The 27654-nt window shown below is 38.7% G+C and overlaps 2 protein-coding genes across 3 annotated transcripts in view; both read right to left on the bottom strand.

Moving 5' to 3' along the window:
- Window positions 1-8837, bottom strand: part of rtkn (rhotekin) — a 98357-nt gene extending 89520 nt beyond the window's left edge. For both annotated transcript variants that reach the window (XM_041787498.1, XM_041787501.1), the window contains exon 1: window positions 8373-8837. In XM_041787498.1, the coding sequence (XP_041643432.1) occupies window positions 8373-8483 (111 nt within the window). In that variant the 5' untranslated portion in view covers window positions 8484-8837. The remainder of the gene's footprint in view (window positions 1-8372) is intronic.
- Window positions 8838-16950: 8113 nt separating this feature from the next.
- Window positions 16951-27645, bottom strand: smn1 (survival of motor neuron 1, telomeric). Its single transcript, XM_041787720.1, has 8 exons — window positions 27499-27645; window positions 25907-25978; window positions 25209-25328; window positions 24783-24974; window positions 21449-21631; window positions 17695-17769; window positions 17451-17561; window positions 16951-17213 (listed from the first exon to the last, which is right to left on the bottom strand). Exons 1-8 carry the CDS (start codon window positions 27544-27546, stop codon window positions 17157-17159), a joined length of 858 nt encoding a protein of 285 aa, XP_041643654.1. The 5' UTR covers window positions 27547-27645; the 3' UTR covers window positions 16951-17156.
- Window positions 27646-27654: the final 9 nt, after the last annotated feature.

Here is a 27654-nt window from a genome sequence, read left to right as displayed (position 1 = left end):
TCACAAAAATTAGCAGGAAGAACAAGTGTCACAGAGAGGCTGTACATTATAATTCTATTTGTTGAGCCTTGTACTATGTTCACTTTAGGGCTGAAATAATGTGCCAGTTGTCCAGTTTCAGTTTTCCAGGAAGTTTAAACCGGTACTGGATCAGTTTTCGGTATCGGCCAATATCTAACACTCTGGTATCAGAAAAGGAATGAGGAAGGAAAAAATGGCATTGGAACATCACTAGTTAAAATGCAGCTAAACATCATTAGGTTTCTGTACTTTGTGATACTACTGATCATTAAAATAAAGGAGGTTTTATCATTTTAAACACATGGAGATGTGATTTTTGGTCCATCTTCCCCAGCTCTACGCCAAAGAGACAAAGCAGAGTGCAGAGGCACAGCGGTGGTCTTGTACCTCAGAGAGGAGGGATGAAAGTAGACGTATTCACTGGACTGCAGAATGAATTTCAGGACAAATGCATGTAATCTTTTCTCTCTTCTCATTCTTCAGCCACTCTGTGACCGTATTACCCTTTCAGGTTGTGATCCGCACACAGCAGAATGATTCAGCAGCCTCACGCCAGCAAGACACACAGTCAGGACTTCTCTGGATAACACTGAAGCCTTTCAATTATATTCGCATGGAAACAATAACCTGCCAAGGCTTTAATACATCAAACGACTAAACTGGACGCCTGGCAATATTTAAAACTTCTGAATCTTTTATTTACATAACTGATGGCCATAATTAGGCACATGCACCACATAAATCCCCAAAGCCTGGTTTTGCAGGATGTAGATTATTAATAGCAGTGATTTAGACTTACCAAATAAAGCTCTTGGCATTCATTTTCCCCCTGCCTCCAGGCTAATTAACACACATGCACACACTCTTATGTTTTTGCTCTAAATTTACTCCAAACAAAAGGTATCAAGTGTCCCTCTGAATATAAATTTTACATTCTTTAGCTGATTAAAAAAGGATATTCATAGCTGTGAATGAGGCCACTCTTTAAGACACCAAAGAGATGTATGGAACATAGATTTACGTGTTGTTTTTAATCTCCTCAACAGTTCAGTGCTGTTATGGACTTTTATACAAGTTTTTATTTTATTCAACTTTATTCTTGATAGCGAGGGTGCATAAGGTAAGTCCTAGCCAGCATCTTTTCCCATCGAACAGAACACACATTTCCCTGCATGTATGCATACAAATGAGAGTGCAAAACAAAGCAGGCCCTCCCCACCTTGGGTTCGGTCCAACACAGGAGTCTGTCTCTATCAGCTGTTTGAGCCTTGTGCATTTCATTCTCTGATAAATTCCACAATATAACACCTTTACATGCAAACATTTACATAAGCAGCTCAAATGTTGGCATAAAATAAACACACGTGACATCCACTGGCATAGCAAAAATAGGGTGCTTTCACAGGGAGGTAGCTGCTTCATTGAAATGCCACAGGCTGGTTCCACAGTGGCACTGAGAGAAACCAAACACACACACACACACACAGAGCTGGAGGAGAGTCCCGGAGTTTGAAAGAGGATCATTAGCATTGGCGACAAAGACAGAGACACAAATTAAAGTTGTATGAGAACCAGAAGAGCGCAGATTACACCGTTAAAGGAAGCAGTGATTGTTGTTGTGAATAGACAGGAAGGCTTTACCCTGATAAATAACTCATACAGAGACTAAACAGGGGAAAGGGAAAGGAGTAAGGCTGGTCAATCTCTTTAAAGCATCTCTTTGATCCAAACCCCACAAACGTAGATGTGATGGAAGAAAACCAATGAATGCTTAAACTGCCATCTCTCTACAACAATGCCTACTGGGAAAATTCCCTCACAGTTGTAGGGCAATCATCATCTCACACCGTCAAAATATATGAGAAGTCATTCACTCAGACTGGAAGCACAGCACAGACTTAACTGTATTAACCCTTGCTCCCTTGTAATTTCTAGCTCCATCTGCCCTTGTTTGACCAGAAAACGGACATGCAGAAAGGTGTTAATAAAGTACTCCTTTTTCAATATTTTTTTAAACTTTCACTGCTTCAGATCTCTTCGACAACTTCAACCCTGACCACTAAAAAAAAAAAATAAAATAAAATAAAATTCAATGTTACACCCTTTTTATGCCAGTTATTGTACACTATGCCTATGACTTGGATTCAGTGAGATAGCGTCTACCCTGAACAGATGAGTCTATCGGTGCATAAAACACGCCAGTTTTACCATCCTTTTCTTGAGCCTCGTCCTCTACCAAATCATATGCAAGCGAATGCGTTTGTTTATGTTAAGTTTATTTTATGTACAGGCATAAAGAATCAGAGGATATATGTAGGATATGAATCACGAACACGCACATTTCCACCTCTAACCAAAATGTGACCACAAATATGCCAATTACGTGCATATATAAATTTACTGCATATTTGAGATATGATATATTCTCTCCTATTGATCAAAAGGACCTGTGCATCCTCGTGCATGTCCATCCACTTGCTATGAAGTTAGGGCAAAGTTGAAATTGTCCAAATGTCCCCCTTTCTTAGTCCCAGGCTGCAGAACTCAGAGGTAACATTTTCGCCTGTAAACACTCCACTTACGGCACGTCCGGTTGTAAACATAGATGCAGATTCACACCCAAGCACACACTTAGGAGCCAAAAAACGTGTTTTTAATGGACGTCTATTTGTCTGATTTCGGTCAAACAAAGATGGATGGAGCTATTTGGTGACAATCAAGTTCTATGGGCAACTTTTTTTTTTTTTTTTTTTTTTTTTAATATTAAGAAAAATAATAACTTTGGCCAAATTTGATGCCTCAATCTATAAAAATGTGACTATCAACTCAAAAAAATGATGATAAAAATGATGAATGTCCTCAAAACAGACATAGCAGGATCCAAGGGTTAATATGACTGATACTACTAGAGGCACAATACAATATGATATGATATGTTTCAGTACAAAACATCATAAAACACACACACACAAAAAAAAATCCATGATATGATTTGGCACAACATGCTACAATTTATGATGAAAAAAAAATAAGATCTGATATGAGGGGGTGGAAAGTAAATAATAACATTTACTCAAACTACTGTAATTCAGTAGTTTTTTGTGTACTTGTCCTTTTATGAGTAGTTTTTTTAAATCACAACTTTCACTTCTACTTAAGTATATTTTGAATAAAGTATTGTACTTAATTACATTTTAAAAAGCATTGAGTACTGAGTAAAAAATAAACAATAAAGCTAGGGATGTAACAGTATCAAAATCTCACAAACGGTATTTACTTTGGTGACAAGTTCACAGTACTGATTTATTGTGATACTAAAAAACTCAGACATCAAATGAAGACTTAGAAAAAAATGACATCGGCATTTATTAAACAACAACCACACTTTAAATATAACAATATGTGCAAGAAAGTGTCAATTGTGTCTGTAGTCTTTAAAATGATTGAACATTTTGAAAGATCTATTAACAAACAGAGAATAAAGGAAATAGGATGAAGTATGGGCTAAATGTTCTTTTTATAAAAGAAGAAAAACTTGACCTTGTTAATAAAAAGGCACATCTATTGCATGAAATCAAGTTTTTCAAACATTCTCAATGCTACTACTTTGGCTCCAGTGTGTTCACTAACCTTCTGAAACCTTCATTGCCCACCACTAAATGGCCGTCGGTGTTTGGCGATAAATTCATCTACACTCCTTGTGATATGTTTAGCCCTCGTGCTGTGTGGGGAAGTGAGGCTGCGAACGCTTCCTTAAGAGTCTTTTGGCCTGGCCGGATTTTGCTCATCGGATCTCCATGAATCTTTTCGGGATGATAATTTATCAAATGGCTCCTCGTGTTACTCGTATTCCTTAAGAAGTGTGTCACTGCGGTCTGGCAGTGTCTGCATACTATCTTTGTTTTTCCGTCACTTTTTCTCCTTTCTTGATACCAGGAAGCCAAAATGTTTCCACATGTCTCCACAGTCTCAAAAATTTTGTTTCTTGTCTCACCCTCGCTACTCTATGCATCCGTCATTTTTTTGCGCTGTAGAATCAAGCAAGCAAGTGGAACACAACAGCCGATGGGAACTGTAGTTCCCACGTCTCTTAGCACTCCACCAAAAAAAACTACACTTTCTGCCCTGACGACAAACCATTTGAAACGGTCACATGTCCGGGATGGTATTTAGATGCTTCTGTTACCGCGGTACAGTGGTATTACCAATACCGTTACACCCCTAATAAAAGCCACAACAAGGAGGTCCAAGCTTTCTGCCAACAACATGAAAAGGACCAGTTATTTGGCTTTCACAACACATGAAAGTCAGTACATGCACAAAGCAAGAGAATGATTCCATATTTCTTCCCAAACCAGCTGCTGCATTGTACTTTAGGTTAGGTCAAACCTTATAATAAATCACCTGGATGGAGGTCCATACACATTAAGGACAGGTCACATTTCACTGTGAAAACCCATTAGTAGCTTCTCAGTACTCAGTACTTTGAGTTGGATACGTTGCGATACAATTGATACAATACGATAGGATAAGATATGATACGGTATGATATGATACCATACCACGTTTTGGTACAAGATGGCACAAATCACAACAACACAGTAAGATATATTAAAACTGATATATGTTTTGATATGACATGACACAAAATAGTAGATGTGATACTATTTTGATGTAATACACAACCAGATACTGCACACTATACTACGTGTAAGAAATGACATGCTACTACACAACACAATTAGATACTAAATGTACTATAACATTCAACACAAATTTGTGCTTGAAAATACAATACAACCCAATAAGATAAAGACAACACAATACCATAGGATAATGTATGATGCAATATGATACAATCCATCCATCATCAATACCATACATCCCATTCCCCTTAAAGAAATCTGTCTGAAACCTAAGTGCTGCACAAACCTACCTGCCTCAACAACAACACTACACCTGTAAACAAAGAAACTTACTCCAACAAAAACACCAACAATCAACATGAATTGCACATTACTGTCATACGTTGTTCTGTCTTTGTTGCTCTTTGTGTCAGAACTGAACTGCTGTTCAGTCACCAGACCAGGCTGATTCTGACTGCAGATCAATACCAAGGAGTGTGCCTGTCTCTCAATGGATTATCTGGGTTTTCCTGTGACATGAATTATAAACTACTGGTGCACATAAACTGACCATATGTATGCCAGCACACACACACACAAGCATAGTAAAAAAACAAGGAGAGACTCATACAGGGAGCTAGGGGACAGAATCAATACTCTATCTTTTCCATCACCATATTGCACCATTAACATTCCTTAAGTATCCTCTTACCATCGAGTCCCCCACTGTCTCCCTCCTCTCTCCCCTATAGTCTGTTCAACACTCACTGCTCCTGTTTTTCTGTCTCGAAACTATCTCTGAAGTTCTAAAACTGTGCAGACATAAAATATGGGCTTTGGTTTAACTTTATGGTTTTAGTGAAGCCACAAACACCTGAGACGGAACATTTTTTCAGACTAAAATCTTAAAACTAGGGCTGTGGTGAAATATAAACTGAGCAAGTGTGTGTTAAGAGGGGCTACAGATAGTTGGAGAGCTTTCCAGTTAAACAGTATTAAAGCTGCTCATACAAAATAATAATGATACATAGGGCTGTAAGAAGGGCATTTGCCCCCGGATGCATGTCAGAGTATGATGGCACTGCTGGTAAACTGTGCAATGTGCTGCAAACTAGCAGAGAGATACGTAGATCCTCTCAGGACTGTCATTCAATAAATGACCTTGATCATCCAAGTGAAAGTTCCATATTAGAGGTATGAAAACTTCCTGTGAAACTGGCAAGATATCGAAATGCTCACCATCACCAGAAAGGTTATCATATCTATGTTGTGGACACATATTGAGGACTTCACTTCAAAATCTGAGCTTCATAGTTTCAGTACAGCATGAGGAATAAACAAATGACCCAACTGAGTCAATTTCAGTAGGGGGCGCTTTGATGAGATGTGTCCATGAGGGGTTGTTCAGTGTCATACTGTTGTCTTGCAAGAAACTGTTGATGAAAACATAATAATGCATACAAAAGTTACAAAAGGTTAAAGTCATTTGGCTCCAATAAAAAAGACTTATTTTGAAATTGAGGTGAATCTGCTGGACTTCCTGTTGGGATTCTGGTATGGGTCCAGGAGGCTTTTTACTTGTCTCATGATGAGCCATATGCAAACTACAAATCATAAGGCCATGTTGAATGAGCCAAGGGGCTGATTGTTTGAATAGATTCTGGAGGGAAAAAAATCATATTTCAATCTTTGGGGCAAGACTGTGGTGCCGCCCTATGGTGAGAACACAGCTGGTACAACTTTAGGTCTAAATCTTGTCTCAAATCGTCCTAACAATTCTGAAATGAATCAGATAAAATCCCTAGGTGGAGTTCAATAAAATGTGAAATCTGTAAATTGTCCAAAAAAACTCAAATTATGTCCTTTAACCTTTATTATCTCACTTCCTGTACATATTTTTTAAAGGCTTTTCTTGACGTGATACAAATGTGCGGATTTTTTAATGCATGTAGCCTAAACTTTGTGGATGGGCCAACCAAATGGGACGTTTTGGGCCCCATGTGGGGCCATTTTTCATGCTCATATGCAAAACCACCAAAATCTATAATTTTCCACCAGGACTGATATGTCTGTTTGCTGAGTTTTTGGTCATGTTAAGGCCCCCAAAATCAGCCAATGTTTTGAGAGAAAAATATTAAGAAAGGCTGCAGCGGAGGTGGACGAGACTACAGTACTCAAGTAAAAGTACAGTCTGGTTGAAATTGACTTAGTGGAAGTAAAAGTACTGGTCTATATATCTCCTTAAGTACAAGTAAAAAGTATTTAACCTACAGTTTACTTTAAATACGGAGTACTGAATTCTACTGAGGAGTCGTATGGTAAAACATGATCTTTCCTTATTTGCAGGTAAAACAAGAGAATAGATCTCCAGCCAGGATGATCAGGTGAAGTAACACCTCTATACCAAAGTTAAATACACTGCAAAATTGAAAGTGATAATTTAACACATAAAGAGTTCAATTTAACACTTTACAAGTGTCGATATTGGGACGTGATACAGTTTTGAAAGTGTTACATTTTTTACAATGTGACAGAGCTGCAGTAACTCTTAAAAATCTGTGGCAAGGTGGGTCTCCTTTGGCAAGAACAAAGCAGAGTCAACTTCATGACAGGGAAATTCATACAGATGAAGTATACACACTGTGTCCTTCAGGACTAAAGTTACAGGAACTCCAACTCAGTGGATTACTTCAGTCATGGTGCAAACGTGTCTAACAACAAAAACAACAACAAACACTAGAAAAATTACCAAAAGAACCCCAGCAGGGATCACCGTACAACAGGAAATATCATAACACAACTAAAAACTACAAGTACGGGGGAAAAATCTACTCAATTACATCAATCTGGGTAAAAGTAATTAGTTACTTTCCACCCCTGGTCTACAGATACAATAAGGGTCCTTGCTCCGAGGTAGATGCTCAGGTCCTGATATTCCCAGGTTGCTTATGAGGCCTGATATGCTGACAAACGGTGGCTAACATGAAACATATGTTGTCTTCAGAGCTTTGCAGAGAGGAAGAGAAAAATGCATGAAGATCTAACAGCAGTAATCCAGTGATAAACAGCTGACAGGGAAACGCATGAAAGCTACATGTCTGACCCAGTTCTCAACTTTTACAGGGAGGCTTTTGGGACTTTTTTCTCTGCAGGTGACTCACAAAACAGTGGGCCAAGTGTTTGAAACTGTGCTGTTGCTTTCAAAGAAAGTGCTTGCAGAGAATTACAAAAGTGTAAATGAGTTTTATCAAATTAAATAAGCAATTATGAAAACAAATTTCAGGCAATAACCACTTGAAAGTGCAAGCATCACAACAATATTAGCCCATTAAGGAATATTAAACTAATATCATGGGGGATGAGGCAACAATTAGCACTTTTAAGTTACTATCAACACAGAGAGTTTTAAAATCTCCATAGGAATATTAAAGTTTTCTGCTTAGAGAGGAATAAAATGCAAAGTAGTTAGAAAATGCTGCAATTAACTGCTTTGATTCGAGGACGTGAACGCAGCAGCACAGCTCCTCCAAATGCTTTGTAATTAAAATATGGTACGGAGCTAAAGCATGGGGGAGCACACTCTCAGAACTAGATTAAAAGTGTGCCAAATAAGTTTAGAGGGAGGAAGATGTGTCTGAGTAGTAAACAGAGAATCCCCCATGGCGTGTGTGTGTGTGTGTTTGTTGTGTGAGTGTGGTGAGAACTGGCGGACAGTCTGAAGTCTACCTGTGATGTGTCCAGGAAAACGCTCTTTCTGAACTTCCCTCGTCGTATCTCCATTTCAAGGGCAGAGCCGCGGGCGACGGTTGCTCTCGCTGTTTGGTTTCGGCAAAACATCTTCTCTGCTCCTCTCTGGCAACTTCACAGAAAAAGTCCCGAGCAAGCAGACGATGTTAGATAGAAGAAGAAAAAGTAAAAGTGGATGATATCGCTTCGAAGACTGCGAAAACAGCCGAGCGCGGATCCAGGCGGCAGCACAAAATAGTCCCACCGGGGGGGGGAAACTCCCAGGAGGTTTTTAGGCAAACCCCGAATCAAACAGTAACGTTTCCTCTGATGTTTGAACCGACACCGAAGCGAGCCTACACACAGGAGGAAAAACAAACAGAAACACAGATTCCTCTTCCCTTTACAGCTGACTTTTCACTTTTCCAAACACTGCCCCTTGTGCGTCCCACGATGACACACTGACTGACTGACTGACACCCCATGTGGAACTGCTGAGTGCTGGCTGTGCCCTGTCCTGTCCTCCACCCGGAGACCTCTGCTGGTGATGTATGATGTGTCTTCTGCTGAGATTTACTATTGTAGTAGCTCACATGCAGGCCTGATTCTGCAAGTCATTCAGCAGGGAGGATGTAGACCTATAAATAACACATGTGCAGGATTCTTAACTTTTTAACCAAATTTGACGACTTTTCTTTTCATGCAGGCATTTGATTTACAAACTGTGCGAAAGGAAAAACATCTCATCTGATCTTTGTAGACTTTAAAGCTTTTTTGACTTTATAACTCAAATTCTATTTGTATATCTTAGTTTTTTTGCTGTTGTGCTGATTAACATACAGAAAGCCAATGGTTGTTAGTAGTTTGCATGAAATCTACGGAGGACGTTTAAGGCCACTGACAAAAAAATTGAGACAAGTTTATTTTTACTTGTGAGAAAAAAGTCAGAATTCTGAGATTAAAGTCAGAATTTCGTTATACAAATTCGACTTTTCATGTCATAATTATGACTATCATCTCATTATTTTGACTTTTTATCCCATAATTGTGACTTTGTATCTTATTATTTCGACACTTTATATCATAATTTTGACTTTTTATCCCATAATTATGACTTTGTATCTCATTATTTTGACTTTTTATCTTATAATATTGACTTTTTGTGTCTTTATTTTGACTTTGACTATTTGTCTCATTGTTTCGACTTTTTATCTCATAATTATGAGTTGGGATTCTTTTTGTTTGTTTGTTTGTTTTCTTCTTGCCTTACTTTCACATTTTCCTTCCTAAGTGGCAGAAATTGGCTTCCATTGATAAGATAAAAAAATTAAGTTACGACCTTGATTATCACATTTAACCACTGATTGACTTGTCTTTGTGACGGTGGTTTTCAACTGGTCAGGTATCAGGACCCACTACCACCTCCTTAAGGGAAATTATGACCCACATTTATGACAAATTTTCAACCAGTCCAATTTACTTAATGAAAAATGTTGATATAGGACTCCAAAAGGAACACAACATATATGAGGTAAGGGACAGGACAACAAACGTGTAAGAAGTACATCATAACAGAAGGATATACGTCTTATTTACTCAATTTTCCCAAGACAGCATGGGAATTTGGTAATTTCTCAGGGACTTTCCTCATTATCTTTGGAAAACCAGCCTTGCTAGCCAAAGAAAATAAGATACTGAAGAAAAATACTGAAATTTAGGCTACTTGTCATCATAGAAAAACTTAAAATAATACACATATGAGTTCATGTCCACATAGTGCTTCCATACATGGACTTTCTGTCTCTTTTTTTTGGCACACATTCACGTCCCACTGGAGAGAGCTTCACGACCCCCTTTGGGTCCTGACCCACTAGTTGAGAATCACTGATCTGGAATACAGGCAAATGCTGCTCAATTATGGGCCATTTGGGCCAATAATGATTACTCATTGTACCACTTATTCTGTGTGATAATTTAAATTAGAAAATGTTATTGATGAAATCAAAGCCCCTTTAGACCCACATTATTGGAATAGAAATATAAACTCCCATTATTACCTATTTGTAGTGGCGGTGAAAAGGTCAAAATGTTTAAAGGCAGGACTTCTAGCATCACTAGGCAAAAAGGACCAAAAGGAGGAAGCAGAGAAAAAAGAGAGAAAAAAGAAAACTATTTTGAAATTTCCCTGTTTTGCATTTAAAATAGTTTTTGTTTAATTGATGTTGGTTTTGAAAAATGAGGACTGGTCTGTTGCAAATCCTAGAGCACTTTATGATCCCACTCTGTTACTGTATTTAATATGACTTTTTTTAAACTGGACAATATTTCCATAAAAGAAATCAAGAAAATCTAGTCTACTTTCTGACTGTTCTTATACTACTGAAGAACTGTAAAGGCATTACAGGACTACAGTGTGAAGGGGATTATCTGTTGGGTTTATGAGGTTAATGCCTATCACTGAAAGATAACACCACCAGATAAAATGACTGTTCAGGAATCTTTTAAAGTGGCAGTAAGACACGTGAACATTCCTATTCTTTCATTTGACATCACTAGAACCTGCTACCTGCAGACAGGAGAAGCTTCCTTATGTTGCACACTGCAGGGAAGTTTCCAGTCTTAGAAGCCATCAATAGATGCTTTAACCACTTTAAGTCTATTTTAAACTAAGGGCACTTATTCAGTTGGATGTATTGATATAGAAAGAGACAAGCCTGTTTTGTACTTCTGCTAATCACATCTGAGAAAGAAACCCCAGTGAGGAGGAGATTGTGAATTAATGCTATCAGACACTCTGCTGTACCTGAGGGAACAGAAAAACAGACTTCTAGTCTCCTTAATTCTGCCTTTATAGACTGTGTGAACTTGAGGAAACTATGACTTCCTTTCAACCAGCATTACGGCCCAGAACACTGTGGTTGATTTAATATTATAAGGGACATATAATGATCTAAATATTACCTAAACTAACATTTAATTGAAAACAGTTACATGCTATAGTTCTAAATGTACGGTATGCCTCTTTTGTCCTCAGGTTTTCCACATTTCTTAAAGCTCTTCTTAGGAGCTGTAAAGCGAGTTATCTTCGCTTTCATGTTGTAGCATTTTATTTACGAGCTTTGGCATCAGAGCATGAGGATTCAACAGGAATGTGAATCACAGTGTGCAGCGGCACCAGGACTTCACCCAACATGCTGTGAGTGGAATTCTGTGGGGTCAGAAAGTCATCGGGGATCAGTCACACTGAGCAGGGGTCACATCCACACAAACACAGAGAGTGAGGACTGCTGGGAAGTCCCAGTCTCATGACACAAGCTGACATCCAATGAGAAAGCACATTTGAATCAGATACTTTTATCCAGGTCTTATGGAGTGTGTGTGCTCTGATATTTTATCTAGTTAACTTAAAGCAATTGTTAAGCAATGATACTGAGTAAATAGCCACCCAGTATGATGTCCCACTTTACTTAAGTAATAAATGGGTAGTAAAAAGGGATGATTTGGTTTAAATTAAGTACTGGTTAACATACTATTAGAAAAAATCCCAAATTCAGCATAAGGTCAGGGACTGTCACAAGGATTCACAGATACCCATGAACTCATATACTTTATATCTGTCATTCTCAGTTATCTTTAGCTACTATAAAATGTGAGGAACCATGATCTAACCATTAACTAATGATTAACTATTACATGACCTCTCATTTGTTTCATATTCACTTTCTCCTTTCTTTGTGTCACTTTGGAACACTGTAGTTTTGCATGGTTTGCAGCTCAATAAACTCCTTATTTATCTTAGACTGTTGTTTATGAAAACCTGCATTTCCAGTGGCTTTTTCAGCTCTCAAACAGCTCTTTTCTAGTATGGCTTCATTTGACCTGCCAGACTGAGCAATGTCGTGACATATGATGGATTTTTGTGCTGGTATTTTACTCCAATTATGCTAAATGTTCTAATGAATGAAAGTATCATATAATTGTTTTTCAAAATAGACTGTCTCCTGAAAACACATTGTGGGTCAGATTAAATGTGCTCACTGGCTGGGCTGTATGACACAATGATAAAAAACATTGTTACACCATCCAGGGAAAAGATCATGCTTCCTTTAAAAAAAAAGAAAAATCGTTATTTTTCAGTTCTGAAAGGCAGACATCAGTACACACACAGGTGCATCTCAAAAAATTAGAATATCATGAAAAAGGCTTTTGGAGAAGAGGCGAAACATCTTCAAGAATTTGTTACCAGTCCAGTTGCCCCTTTGATCAGTGTTGGATAACCATGACCTGGATGACTGAGAATGTATATCATAAAAAAGTCCAATATTTTTTGTCACTCATTTCAGAAAGTGAAACCCATATATTATATAGACTCATTACACATAGAGCGAAATATTTCAAGACTTTATTTCTTGAAATGTTGATGATTATGGCTTACAGATTATGAAACCCAAAATTCAGTGTCTTAGAAAATTTGAATATTACATAAGATCAATACAAATGGGTGTTTTAAACAGAAATGTCAGACTTCTGAAAAGTATGTTATTTTCTATGCACTCAATACTTGGTTGAACCTCCTTTTGCATGAATTACTGCATCAGTGCGCCTGTGGCACTGCTCAGGTGTAATGGAAGCCCAGGTTACTTTGATAGTGGCCTTCAGGTCATCTGCATTGTTGGGTCTGGTGTCTCTCATCTTCCTCTTGACAATACCCCATAGATTCTCTGTGGGGTTCAGGTCAGGCCAGTTTTCTGGCCAATCAAGCACAGTAACACCATGGTCATTGAACCAGCTTTTGGTACCTTTGGCAGTGTGGGCAGGTGCCAAGTCCTGCTAGAAAATGAAATCAGCAGCTCCATAAAGCTTGTCAGCAGAAGGAAGCATGAAGTGATCTAAAATGTCCTGGTAGATGGCTGCGTGACTGTGGACTGAAAAACACAGTGAACCAACACCAGCAGATGCCATGGCAGCCCAAATCATCACTGACTGTGGAAACTTCACACTGGACTTCAAGCAACATGGATTCTGTGTCTCTTCACTCTTCCTCCAGACTCTGGGACCTTGATTTCCAAATGACAATGAAAAGTTTTGAGAGGGGCAAAAGCACAACAAAACCACAACAATGTAGTCTGCTAATATTAAATAGCACCACAAGGTCTTTGGATGGGTACCTCCACATAATCTGTCTGAATGGGTTTTAACATATTTAACCCAGTTGGTCAGTAGTTTTAACAAAAAGATCTTTTTGCAGACTTAAACAAAAAGTAATTTTTATCATAGCGTAAACATCATTTACAATATTAATCCACTCTCGTAGTGTGGGGGGTCCAGGGAGCAGCTGCCGTCTAGTAATAGCTTTTTCACAGGCAGAGATCAATATGCCAAAAATGTATTTATCATTACTTCTGATCTGAAAATCTATATTTTCTAAAAAATAAGTGGCAGAGGTATTTCTATTTAAATAATGGATTTTAATGCTTTATGAAACTCTAACCAAAAGGGTTTTATCACTAGGCATTCACAGAAAATGTGCCAGTGGTTGGCCTCCTGAGACCTGCACTGCCTCCACTATTTGGTGTCCCCACCTGCAAAATGTGCTTTGAGTTATGCTTTCTAATCAATAAAATAGCCCACAGTTACACACAAAATACATCATAATAATAATAAAAAGGCTCTCGAACAGGATCCGGATCTTATTGTTCACATTATAGAGCCAGCTCTGTATACATAACTATGATGAACTAATCATAAACAAGAATTTTGCTCCTCATTTCTTTCCTATGCCAGACTTTGTGCATCTTATTGTCAAGCTTTGTTCATGTTGGCTGAGCTCTTCATTGTCAAAACTCTTTGATCCGCTCCACTTTCATGCTGATTAATTGGCTGGTTAAGTGTTGTTATTACTCAGTCTGTTTGCAAAAATCTGTTGTTCAACAAGTCTCTATTTTCAGCACATTCAAATATCCAAATAAATTTTGAATCATCAAAAGAGATGTTTTTATTCAAAAAATATTAAGTTCAAAAGCCATTTGTCATCTTGGTAATTTCATACAAACCTTGAACAAGGTTTCTTGTAATTGCGCACCATGATTTCCTGTGATTTTCCTTTAATTACAACAGAATTGCTTTCATTAACACTGGGAGGCATTTAACTCTGATATTTCACTGTTTGGCATGGTGGCACCATGTTGTGTTAATCTCTGCTTGAATAACTAACATCCTTCATACTGCAATCTGTTGTCTGTCTGTCAGTCATGAAATTTAAATCCACTGTCGGTTTGTTGACTTTTGTTTTTGCTCTTTGAACAGAAAACGTATAAATATTAAAACAAGACAGATGATGAATTTATCATGAAGCATCTGAACCCGATTACATCCTAACAGCACAGACCAAACTCCTTCCCTTCATGTCTAATAATCTAAATTTAACTTTGTGACTAAAAAGCAACACATACTCTTCTCCAGTGGGGTTAATGGTGTTTAAACCACAGTTCTAAACATGCACTGATGGCTGTGTTTCGTGCTCTGAGACCCTGTGAACCCCCCTGCCTTTCTAATCTCCCCCCTGACTCTTATTTAAAAGCAGGATGTTTGTTGATGTGGGGAGCTTGAGTAAATAGCTGAAGGCGTTGTACTTCATGCAGCAATGTGATCTTGCTTGGATATCTGTCTGTTTCCAAGAAGGGACTATGTGAAATGCAGATTATGTTTACATGCCTCATGTTGCTCTGGTCAGTAGGGGGTAGACAGCCACAGAGGGGAACAGCGCTTTCCCATAGCTCGGTCTGACCCCCTTTTAACTCCTCGCTGGGCTGCATCGAGCCCTTTGGGCAGCTCAGTTTGCTGCAGAGTCAAGCAGGCAATGGGCTTATGTGCAGGCTCTGCTGTGGCACATTTTAAACCCATCTGTAGGAGAAAGATAGGTCTGCTTTATCACCCCTTGTTTATAGTGCATATTCTATTTGTAAATCCCACAAACAACAATTTCTTCACTTGCGGTCCTGTTTTCTATTTTTCGCCTCCTGTTTTCTCCACAAACAGAGAAACAAAAGTGACTGTTTGCAGACAGTGAGAATCAAATACAGCAGTCAACACTGGCACAGTCACAGTAGGCTATAAAATGCAGACCACAGTCAGCACACAAACAAAGGGGCCGCTCTATGCTCAGAAAGTGATGGCTGTGGAGCAGCTGGAGGAAGATCACATGGAATAAAAAACAGCAGACAATCATACCGCTACATCGCACCACAAATTTCTACACTGTATCTCGCTCCCTCCCTCACACACACACACATACATATATTTTTATGATCAATGTCCCATCAGCTTAGAGCCAGAGGAGCGTGTATAAGCAGGCAGCAAATCATAAGTATAGGAAATATGGGAAATCTGTTTGGCTTCCTTTTTTTGTGGAATGAAATGCGCTACAGGCTCAGCAGAATGATTGTGGCTGCTCCCACTGTAATTACACGTTTTTCTATACGCTAAATATACACTTGCATACAGTATTTGCTCCATACTCTCTGCTGCTCTTATAGTATTAAACCTCAGACATTCCAGGATTAGTTTCAGAACAAAAACAATACATTTCTTCAAAAGATGCAAGAACAGAATTGACCTACGGCTGTCATTCCACAAAGGCAGAGCATATAAAACGTATTAGTATGTCTAGAGCAGTGATATTAGGAGGCTTTTGTTCCATTCCTGACCTAATTGAGAGTCCTTTTGTCGCTTTTAAGCCTCATAAGTTCACTCTTGTCCTTGTCGAGGAAATTAAGATAAGATGTCTTTAGTGTCTCAGTGACTTTTTTTAAGAATCAATCTTTATTTGAATAAATGACCCAATGTCTCACATTGTCTGTGGATAAAACCCCCTCCTTAAATATGTACCCATCTGATGAGCGCATAAAAAAAAAAAACATTATGATGGATGCAATCCTTTATTATGTGGAGGAAGAGGAAGCACCTCAGGGAGAACAGGGAGCTTCAATGCGAGTAATATAGTGGAACTATTCTCTGAGTTAACTGTGTGGAAAGCACCAGAGGGACCAACTCAGAACTCAAGTTTGGTTTGCAATCCAATTCTTAGCTCGCCAAGAGACACAAGTGTATAGCACATACACAATTAGAAGAAGTGGGGGTGTTTGGTGTCTATGTGGTAGTTATTTGTGACAGATTTAAAGACTGAGCTATTGTGAAGTCAGACTAATATAATGTGAATACATTATACTAGTCTGACTTCTGCTGGACAACATATGCCATTACATGCCAACATCACCTTCTGTCACATTTATTTAAATCAGTTCTGTCCCACTCATATCCGCCTGGAATATTTATCTGAGGAATAGAAAAGTGGTGATAACTACAAACCTCTTGGGCCAAATACTTTAATTTTGAAAGATGATTATGTGAAGAGCATGCTCTTTTGCTTAGTAAATTAAAATCAATCAAATCTGCCTTTTAAATACTTTTTTTTTTTAGCTTTCTTTCATGTATTTCTCTGTATTTTTAAGAACTTTGAAATCTTGTTAAGTGAAGACTTTATCAGTTAAGCTAATTTTTAAGATTAAAAACAAAACACTGTGCTCCAAAAAACTTTATTTAATCTATTTACAAAAGAATACAAAAATCTCCTCTTTCACTGATGAATGTTCTGTTCACAGCATGTACAGTTCATTTAGAGACATTTCCTTCTGAGCTGGGAAGGACACACATCAGGAACAACAGGGAGGATCACGGCAGCTTCCGACGATGTAAATGAAACTATGAAATTTTACATTGATCATTTCATTTGTGGTGCATTTTTGTCCAGTTGGCAGCTTCTTTGCGTCCTTGCTTTAACCCCTTTAGAGAAAAAAGAGCACGTTTTAGAGTACAGCACATCATCAAGGACTCCTGCCTATAATGAAAACCCATTAGCCAAGAATCATGAGTGAAAAAATGGACTGCCACCAAAAATGTAAATCATCATCTGAACTACGACTGCTGCTTTTAACAACCTAATGCAAAAGACTGAATCTGTATAAAACTGAATCTCTTTTGAAGAGCCATCTTAAATGAGTAAGCTTTAGTTGTACATACCAGATAATATCCTGTGTGATAGCCACTCATGTACCAGGAGATGAGCATGCTGCCCAAGGCCTCGTCATCCACCATGTCAGGGCCCAAGGGTGGAGGAGGAGGAGGGATCATCTGTAGCACAGACATCGACACAGGCATGTGTGTTTAAAGATGATGAAAGCTGCCTAAATATGTGTCTATATACTCAAATTAAACTGAATATGCTTAAAGTTTTGTATTTGTTAACTGATGCATTCCAACTCACTGGTGGACCGAATGGCATCATGGGAGGCCAAGGTGAGGGTGCTGGTCCATGACCACCACTTCGCCTGCTTCCTCCCTGGTAGAGGACAAAAACGAGTTTAAAAGAACAAAGTTAAAAAAAGAAAAAATGGTGAGGACCAGAGCTATTCAAATTAATCATTATTTAAATGTCTCAAATCGAATATTTCCATATGTGGTACCAGTTTGACTACTTGATTTTCAAACTAGACATTTCATTTTCCATTGCAGTATATACAATCATGGACGAAAATGTTGGCACCCCTGAAATTTTTCCAGAAAATACATCATTTCTCCCAGAAATTGTTGCAATCAACAAATGTTTTGGTATACATGTGTTTATTGCCTTTATGTGCATTAGAACAACACAAAAATCCGAAGGAAAAAGTCAACATTGACATAATTTTACACAAAACTCAAAAAATGGGCCGGACAAAATTGTTGGCACCCTCAACTTAATATTTGGTTTCACACCCTTGGAAAAAAATAACTGAAACCAGTCGCTTCCTATAACCATCAACAAGCTTCTCACACCTCTCAACTGGAATTTTGGACCACTCTTCTTTTGCAAATTGCTCCAGGTCTCTCAGATTTGAAGGATGCCTTCTTGCAACAGCAGTTTTGAGATCTCTTCATAGTTGTTCAATGGGACTCATTTGTGCCACTTTAGAACTCTCCAGCGTTTTGTCTCCAACCATTTCTTGGTGCTTTTTGAAGTATGTTTGGGGTCATTGTCCTGCTGGAACACCCATGACCTCTGACACAGACCCAACTTTCTGACTCTAGGCCCTACATTGCAGCCCAAAATTTTTTGATAGTCTCCAGATTTCATGATTCCTTGCACACAGTCAAGGCACCCAGTGCCAGAGGCAGCAAAACAACCCCAAAACATCCTTGAACCTCCACCATGTTTGACTGTAGGTACTGTGTTCTTTTCTTTGTAGGCATCATTCTGTTTTCTGTAAACAGTAGAATGACGTGCTTTTCCAAAAAGCTCTACCTTAGTCTCATCTGTCCACAAAATGTTCTCCCAGAAGGATTGAGGCTTACCCAGGTACATTTTTGCAAACTCCAGTCTGGCTTTTTTATGTCTCTTTGTCAGCAGTGGGGTTTTCCTTGGTCTCCTGCCATAGGGCTTCATCTCATTCAGATGACGACGTATGGTTCGAGCTGACACTTTTGCACCCTGAGTCTGCAGGACAGCCTGAATTTGTGTGGAAGTTGACTGAGGATGTTTATCCGCCATTCTAACGATCCTGCGTTGCATTCTTTTGTCAATTTTTCTCTTTCGTCCACATCCAGGGAGATTAGCCACAGTGCCATCGGTTATAAACTTCTTGATTATATTATGCACAGTGGACAAAGGAATTTCTAGATCTCTGGAGATGGTCTTGTAATCTTGAGATTGTTCATATTTTTCTACAATTTTGCTTCTCAAGTCCTCAGACAGTTCTTGGCTCCTCTTTCTCTTCTCCATGCTTGGTGTGACACACACAGGCACACAACACAAAAGTTGAGTCAACTTTTATACATTCTAACTGGCTTCAGGTGTGATTTCTAGATTGCCAGCACCTGTTACTGCCACAGGTGAGCTTAAATGAGCATCACATGCTGGAAATAAAATGATTTACCCACAGTTTTAAAAGGGTGCCAACAATTTTGTCCGGCCCAGTTTTTGAGTTTTGTGTAAAATTATGTCAGTTTTGGCTTTTTTCTTTGAATTTTTTCTATTGCCCTAATGCACATAAAGGCAATAAACATGTGTATGCCAAAAACATTTGTAACTGCAACAATTTCTGGGAGAAATGGTGTATTTTCTGGAAAAATTCCAGGGGTGCCAACATTTTCGTCCATGACTATACTTCTATAAAACCTCCTTAACATGGGTGGGGCTGCCATAGTGCAGCTGCAAAAAACTGCCATGATGTCCAACAATGGGGGATGCTGAGGTGATAGTGTACCTGGTTCTGGGCTGGATTTTTTTTCTCAGCATGGAGATGACCTTTGTTTAAGACAGTTGCAAGCAACAAGGCAAAATACAGGTGCACCTTATATAATTTAAATATCATGAAAAGGTACATTTTTCCTGTGATTTCACTCAAGAAGTGAAACTTTCATATATTCTAGAGTCATCTCATACAAAGTGAAACATTTCAGACCGTTCTTGTTTCAATCTTGATGATTACAACTTACAGCTCACAAAAATGAAAACCCACTATCTCAAAATATCACATTTATGCACTCAGTATTTGGTTGGAGCTCCTTTTACACAAATTCCTGCATCAATGCAGTGTGGCATGGAGCCAATCAGTCCGTGGCACTGCTGGGGTGCTATGAAGCTCAGGTTGCTCTGATAGCAGCCTTCAGCTCATCTTTATCGTTGAGTCTTCCACAGAGATTCTCCTCAGGGTTCAGGTAGGACCAGTTGGTTGGCCAATCAGACACAATAACATTATGGTCAGGGAACCAGTTTCTGGAAGTTTTTGGCTTCACTGTTGGTGGGTACCAAGTTCTGCTGGAAAAGGAAATCAGAATCTCCATAAAGCTCTTCAGCAGATGGAACACAGGACTTCAAGCACTTTGGATTCTGTGCTGCTCAGATCTTCCTCCAGACTCTGGGACCTTGATTTCCAAATGACATACAAAATTTTTACCTTCATCTGAAAAGAGGACTTTGGACCACTGAGTAAAAGTCCAGTTCTTTTACTCCTTAGCCCAGGTGAGAAGCTTGTAACATCTGTGGTTCAGGTTTCGACACTCTGAACACGATACTTGTCGCCCATTTCCTGTACACACCTGTGTGTGGTAGCTCTTGATCCCCTGACTCCAGCCTCAGTCCACTCTTTGTGAAGCTCCCCTAAGTTCTTGTATCTGCTCTGTTTGACACACCTCATAAGGCTGAGCTCATCCCTGTTGCTTGTGCTCTTCATCTTACCACACTTTCCCCTTCCAGTCAACTTTCCATGAATATGATTTGATACAGTCTGACCTTCTGTGGCTTACCCTCCTTATGGAGGGCGTCAATGATTGTCTTCTGGACATTTGTCAAGTCAGCAGTCTTCCTCACGATTGCAGTTGTGTGTACTGAACCAGAGTGAGAGAATGAAGGTTCAGGAAACCTTTGAAATTTAGACTTTTCCAAAATATTCTAATATTCTGAGATAGTGGACTTTTGATTTTCATGAGCTGTAAGCTGTAATCATCAAGATCAAAACAAAAAAGTCTTGAAATATTTCACATTGTATGAGACGAATCTTGAATATATGGAAATTTAATTTTCCTAAGTAAATCACAGGAAATAATGAACTTTTACATGATGTTCTAATTTTTCGGATGCACCAGGGCAATTGAAAAGTGCAGGAGCATTTAGGGAGTAATACAGCAGTAGGGGTTGGTAGGAGGTTTTGATTCCTGTGTCAGTAATCCCGCTTGTGACGCTCCTGGTGATGATACTCTCTGATCACTCAGTTGTCAGCAGTGTCTTAGCTTAACATTTTAGCATCGACTCAGCTTGCTTAAAACCTCACCATAAGCGATACTAAAAAAAGTACCATATAGAATCCCTGATGAAATATTCTTTTAAAAATTAGTAAAGACATGAGGCAGATGAGGTGAGCCGGTATCATGTAGTGGAAAAGCACCAAAATAGCCCCCTTCTGTTCGTCTCCCACTTGTCATTAAAGTAGATGTGAAACAGTGACTTTCTACTACAGTGAAGTACATGTTCATCAGCTTACCTGTCTGTAAGCGTGTGGAGGAGGAGGTGGGCCTGGAGGAAACCCAGGGAAACCAGGAGCCCACATGGGAGGAGCATCTCTGTGGGTCTTTGACTTCTGGGTTTTACTGTGGGGTTGTTGTTTGTGTAGGTTTGATGTGGACGACCGGTCACTTTCCTCCGTCGATGATTCTGCCTCATTTACCTAAAATAGCAGAAACCTCTCACATTAACCTTGATTTTTCTCTTTTTTCAGCAGCACAGTGACTACACATACATAAGAGGGAATCTCTTTTAATTTGTAATTGGAGCCAATGAAGATAAAGCAGTCGGGACAAAACTGAAGACAAATATTAACTTATCTTCACAAAAGAGTAATTTTCAGCCCATAAGAAATGCAAGTACTCTATTCATTACAGTTTAATCACAGGATGGATGACATGGTGAGAAAGCAATTTGTTATGTTTGTCGTTTTCCAGGAGCTATAATTTAATAAAGATTTTGTTGTGTAAAGTAAATTTATCTCACTTTGCCTCGACTGACCTCAACCAGCAACAGTTTCCTCTCGCTATTATAGTTTGGTTTAGCAGCCCAAACACACTTTGTTTTTTTGTCACAACAGAGGAAACATAATAAATGAAAAACACTTGAATTTTGTATAAAGGATGGCAGGCTCTTGGCTCTTTATTTACTTTAGATATATTTTATATTGTTTTTCCACTGCTGTCTGGAAGAACAGCATTTTGTCTTATTTTATGTATGCAGACACATAAAGAAAATAAGAAATAAAACCAAATCTTTAGTCTTCAACATTTTCACGCTAAAAAAGATTGAGCCATCTACAAATTAAAGAGTGTATTTTTGAAAGAAAGAGGCTTATACATATCGACAAAGTTCATGTTCAGCCAGGAAATAAGCAGTCATGTTTGATTCTGCTGGACAGTACATCTGACTTTTACAGTCAGACATTTAAGTCGTGCTATAATTTGACCGTGACAAATCTTTTGGCTGCATGAAAAAAAAAAAAAAAAAAAAAAACTCTGTAAAGTAAACCGCAACTAACCTAAGGGACATACTATGAAGTGAGCTGAAACTACCCAGGCTTTCTTTTAGCAGGCTGGCTCGACAAAGCCTAAAGCTCCAGTTAGAGAGCACTTTGACTCCGTTAACCCATGCTTTCTGCTCCTGGCTGTGTAACTGTTTACATAAAACTTGCCATTTAGCAGATCATTTAAATTCATTTCTGTATGTCTTACAAGTTATCTCATAATTACTGTCTGCACCTACCATCCATTCCATGTATTTTTTTCAAAGCCAAATTTGATGAATTTGTATGATGTTTAAGTTGTTAAAAGCATATGCTTTATTTTTACAATTTCACCAGCAAAATAAAAAAAAACAACAACTTTTTTTTTACATGCTTTGAACATCTATGTCCATCTCTAAAGACAGTACAATCAGCAGAGGGTTAGGGTTATCCTCCTCCTACTCTTTGAGGTCAAAGTTTCCTTTTTATCTTCTGATCATCATATAGGAGCCGAGTGGAAGTGCTCACATTCTGAGGATTAACATAAATGTATACAGTGCATTCAGAAAGTATTCAGACCCCTACACTTTTATAATTCTTTTATGGTGCAGCCTGATTCTACAATCTTATAATTCATTTTTTATCTCATAAATCCAGACTCAGTGCCCCAAAGTGACAGAGTTAAAAAAGAACTTTATACATTTTTGCAAATACATTAAATTGAACAAAATGAAATATCACATTGACATAAGTATTCAGACCCTTTGCTTCATACTTAATTGAAGCACTTTTGACTGCAATTACAGCCTTGAGTCTTTAATATAGTGCAACAAATTTTGCCCACCTTCAGCCCAGTCTGAGGTCCTGAGTGCTGCTGAACAGGTTTTCATTGAGGATATCTCTGTACTTTGCTTCATTCAGCTTTCCCTCAACCCTGACCAGTCTCCAAGTCCCTGCTGCTGAAAAACACCCCTACAGCATGATGCTGCCACCACCATGATTTGCTGTTGGGATGGTATTCAGCTGCCAGTGAGCAGTGTCTGGTTTCATTTCATTTTTTCCTTTCTTTTTTCATTTTTCTCATCATCATAAGTTCACAATTTTTTACAAAGAAATATGCAACTTCATTACATTCCAGGACCGGAAAAGAGCAAGGAGAAGTGAAATTGTTATTTAGCCTGCCCCTCACTCAAAACACAAATGTTCAACAACTGTGCTTTGAGTGAGTTTTCTCCAGACATAAAGTTTAGAATTGAGGCCAAACAGTTGAATCTTGGTTTCATCTTACCAGAGACTCTGGTTTATCACAATCTGGGAGTCCTTCAGGTGCTTTTTTACAAACTCAAAGCCAGTTTTCTTGCATTTTGCACTTAGGTAGAGGCTTTTGTATAGCCACTCTGCCATAAAACACAGATCGGTGGAGGGCTGCAGTGTTGGTTGTCCTTCTGGAACTTTGTCCCATTCTTGATAACCTTCTCCCCAAATTGCTTGGTTTGGCCTTGTGACCAGCTCTTGGAAGAGTCCTGGTTGTGCCAGCCTTCTTCCATTTGAGTATTATGGAGGCCTCTATGCTGTTGGGAACCTTCAGTGCAGCAGAACTTTTTTGTAGCCTTCCCCAGATCTGCGCCTTGCAACAATCCTGTCTCCGAGCTCTGCAGGCAGTTCCATTGACCTCATGGTTTGGGTTTTGGTCTGTTATACATTGTCAACTGTGAGGCTATCTATAGAGAGGTATGTGCCTTTCCAAATCATATCCAATCAATTTAATTTACCACATGTGGACTCAAATCAAGTTGAAGAAACATCTCAGCAAAGATCAAGAGAAATGGGAGTGACCTTAGATAAATTTGAAGTGTTGTTGCAAAGGGTATAAATACTTATATCAATCCGATATTTCTTTTTTTTGTTTTTCCAATACATTTGCAAAAATTTTTAATATTCTGTTTTCACTTTGCCATGATGGGGCGCAGAGTGTAGATTAATTATGAAAAAAATAATTCAAACAATTGTAGCAAGAGGCTGTAACATAGCAATATTGAAGAAAGTGAAGAGGGTCTGAATGCACTACATATGATTCCCAAGCTGACTCTAACCTTCGTTGGTGTGCATAATGGAATCATTCTGTCTTTTCTATGTTTAAACTGTCCCCCTTATTCTTAATCTGCAAACTATTTTAACACTAAATGTATACAGTCCTCTAATTGAGACCTGCCTTTGCTTGTCAAAGTGTGCAGCAACACCAGGCTGAAAAGGGACTGGGCCTTTAATTAGGAGGGGCCTTTATCTAAAAAAATACATTGAATTAACCTTTTTATTTTCACTTCTTTACCTTTGAAGTCATTTCCTCATCCACCTCAGATATCTCTGAGAGCAAGTCTTCAAGATTCTGCTCCTCCTCGTTACCGTATCCAGTAAAAACAACTACACAGGTCCCTCTCTTCTCATCTATGGAGGAGATAGTTGCTGCATAAAGCAGGCCATCCTCTGACCAGTATGCACAGCACGAGTCTCCAACCTGCCACTGTGACACAACATAAAATCTAATTAGTGTTGAGGTTTAACCACTCTGCCAAGGTTGTTTACAGGTGTGAAGTTATCAAGATTATGAAGATGGGCAAATTATGAATATAAATGGCTGTACATGTTGTTACAAATAAAAAATAAGACTGTTATATAAGTGAAACTTAACACCCATGGCATTCATCTCAATGTTAACCCATACAAACAGCTGTATTCTTTATTTTCAGTTACACACCTCTTTGTCTGGTGGTGCATTTGTTCTTTTCCTGCTTTGGTTCTTTTTGTTGCTCTTGCGCTTCTTTCCTGGTTGGTTTTTCTTTGAAGGCTGTGGCTCATCTTCACCCTTTAGAGCAGTCTGACACACAAAGAAAGATTCGAGATATTAGTGACAAAATCAGAGAAAAACATTGGTCAGAATCAGGTCTTACTGCCAAATATGTTATCAAGAACAAGGAATATGACTTGGTGTTTAGGTACAAAACACTAAACACAGAAGAAGAGTACAGTATCAAGAGACTATAGATACAGCTGTACTTCTGCTGACATTTCACTTAAATAGAATAAAATTAAAATACAGAGGCAATTTTAATATTTAACATAAAAACCAAAAACAGTAAGATACAAGATACAAGGGATGAGCTGTCCAGTTGTGCAGGTATGTTAGAGATTAAAGTTACAGTACACATCTTACATGTAAAATATGCACAGTGTGCAGATGTCAGCAAACAGACTTGGATCCAACAAGCATAAATGTAAAACTTCAGGCCTGATTTAGCCTTAACATTAGTGTGATGTGCCTGGACGAGAGTCTGTCATGTTAGGAGGCGGAGGTAGAGCTGGGGCATGGTTCATGAGGATGACAGCAGAGGGGATGAGAATGTTGCTGTATCATCTCATATCAACAACATACCACACAACAAAGCATTACATTACCTTAAATGATGCAACTGCTTTGTCATAAGCCTTTATCAATGCTGTGTCATCCCATATGTCTGAATCGTCACTCTGGAAAAGAAAACAACAGATTTAGAGCTTCTGCAGATTACATATTAATCTTTCTACATGCTTTTAATGTTCAATGCAGCTCTAGAGGGCACCTTGTCAAAATGTGTCCACTTAAAAGAGACCGTAGAGGCTAAATTGACAAATGTTGCCTACTTGTTGGGCACCCTAGAGGCAGTTTGTCAAATTTTGCCCACGCACCAGATGATTTTTAAATCTGAAACCATTTCAAAAATGTGGGAGACCACAGATATTTTTCATTTAATCCTCTGAATGCATACACTAGACCAGTGGTTCTCAACTGGTTGAGCCTCAGGACCCACCAATATCTTTGACGACAAATCGCGACCCCAATTTCAAAAAATTTTCAACAGTGCACATTTAGTAAATAAAAATGTTGCACTTAAGATCTTGGATGGAACAGAATTAATGACAGAAACAAGAGACAGGGCAAAACTGACATGTTTTACACCCCTCTCCCCATGATAATGTGTACATTTCAGCCAATTTTCCAGAGATCTTAAGAAATTACTTTATTTACCTGGGAAAAGGAGCTCTATAATTGCAAGAAAAGAAGATAATTCTTTTTATTTCTTTGAGTTGAAATATTGCTGAAACATTTTAATTTACCCCTATTCTGTAGGAGGCATAACGAAACGACTTTGAATCATTATTAACAAACACATTTGATAATTACGATTCAAGGTCTGGGAGGCTATGACCAGATTAGAAGCAGTAAAACAATCGTGTTGACACCACGAGGATTATTCAGACAAATAATTGTTTGTGAAGAGAGATACATCCCCACGATCGTCATGGGGAGACAAATCTGGCCTTACTGAAGTCCTAAAGTGTGAGGCCAGTCTTTTAGGACACCAAACAGAATACTTTGACAGATTTTGTATATTTAGAGACCACCTGTGAGAAGGACAAAGCATCCTTACAGATCAAAGTGTAATGGCAACACAACAAATGGCAAGACACAGTAAAACAACATAAAACAAGGACAGTTTAGTAATCAAACTACACTTAAAGATGACAGGGAAAGCAGCTAGGTCACATGAGTCGATACTAAAGCTTAGTTTCTTAAAACGATTTGTCACGACTAAATGCGCCGTGTACGGTCATACAGACAGAAAATGTGAATAACATTTCCTAATTGCTACGTTTACATCAATGTTCGCACTGTTACTGATCTGTAGCAATCAATGTTTCATGGTGCTCTACTTTGGACAGGATGTAACTACATGCTAATGCATCCTAGTGCACGTGCTGTCTGTATAAAGCCTAAACACACTCCTGCAATAACCCGATGATTGAGCGAAAGACAGTCTCTACATAACTCGTGTTTCTCTGTTTTGCTTATTTCAACTTCTTGCCCACTTTGTCAACAAATGTGGCCGGTGTAGTTGTGGTTTGTTAGCTTAGCATCCTATTTCAACAAGTCTAACAAAGCCGTGAAACTGAGCCCCACATGCCTTCATTTGTCGTCTCTTAGTGCTGACTGGTGCCTCATTACTAACCTGTCCAGTTCCGCGTGTAAACAAGGCTTCTTTGCATCCATTCGCCATGTGGAGATGTGAAGATTTCACTGCTGCTAACAGCTAGCTAATTGCTAAACAACTATCTATCAACGAACATGCGACGAAAACGTGACGTACAGTAGAGATGGTGACGTA

Source organism: Cheilinus undulatus, linkage group 5 (genome assembly GCF_018320785.1).
Source record: "Cheilinus undulatus linkage group 5, ASM1832078v1, whole genome shotgun sequence".
Classification (NCBI taxonomy): Eukaryota; Metazoa; Chordata; class Actinopteri; order Labriformes; family Labridae; genus Cheilinus; species Cheilinus undulatus.
Note: the sequence above shows the minus strand (reverse complement) of the source record. Positions and strands in the feature narration are given on the sequence as shown.

What these genes read in the sequence shown, in the direction of transcription:
- smn1 (XM_041787720.1), bottom strand. Translation starts at nt 27,546, where the DNA reads ATGGCGAATGGATGCAAAGAAGCCTTGTTTACACGCGGAACTGGACAG. An exon ending in TGATGCCATTCGGTCCACCA is followed by an intron (nt 17,562 to 17,694) that starts GTGAGTTGGAAT and finishes TCTGTGCTACAG; the next exon opens with ATGATCCCTCCTCCTCCTCC. An exon ending in ATCACACAGGATATTATCTG is followed by an intron (nt 17,214 to 17,450) that starts GTATGTACAACT and finishes TTTTCTCTAAAG; the next exon opens with GGGTTAAAGCAAGGACGCAA.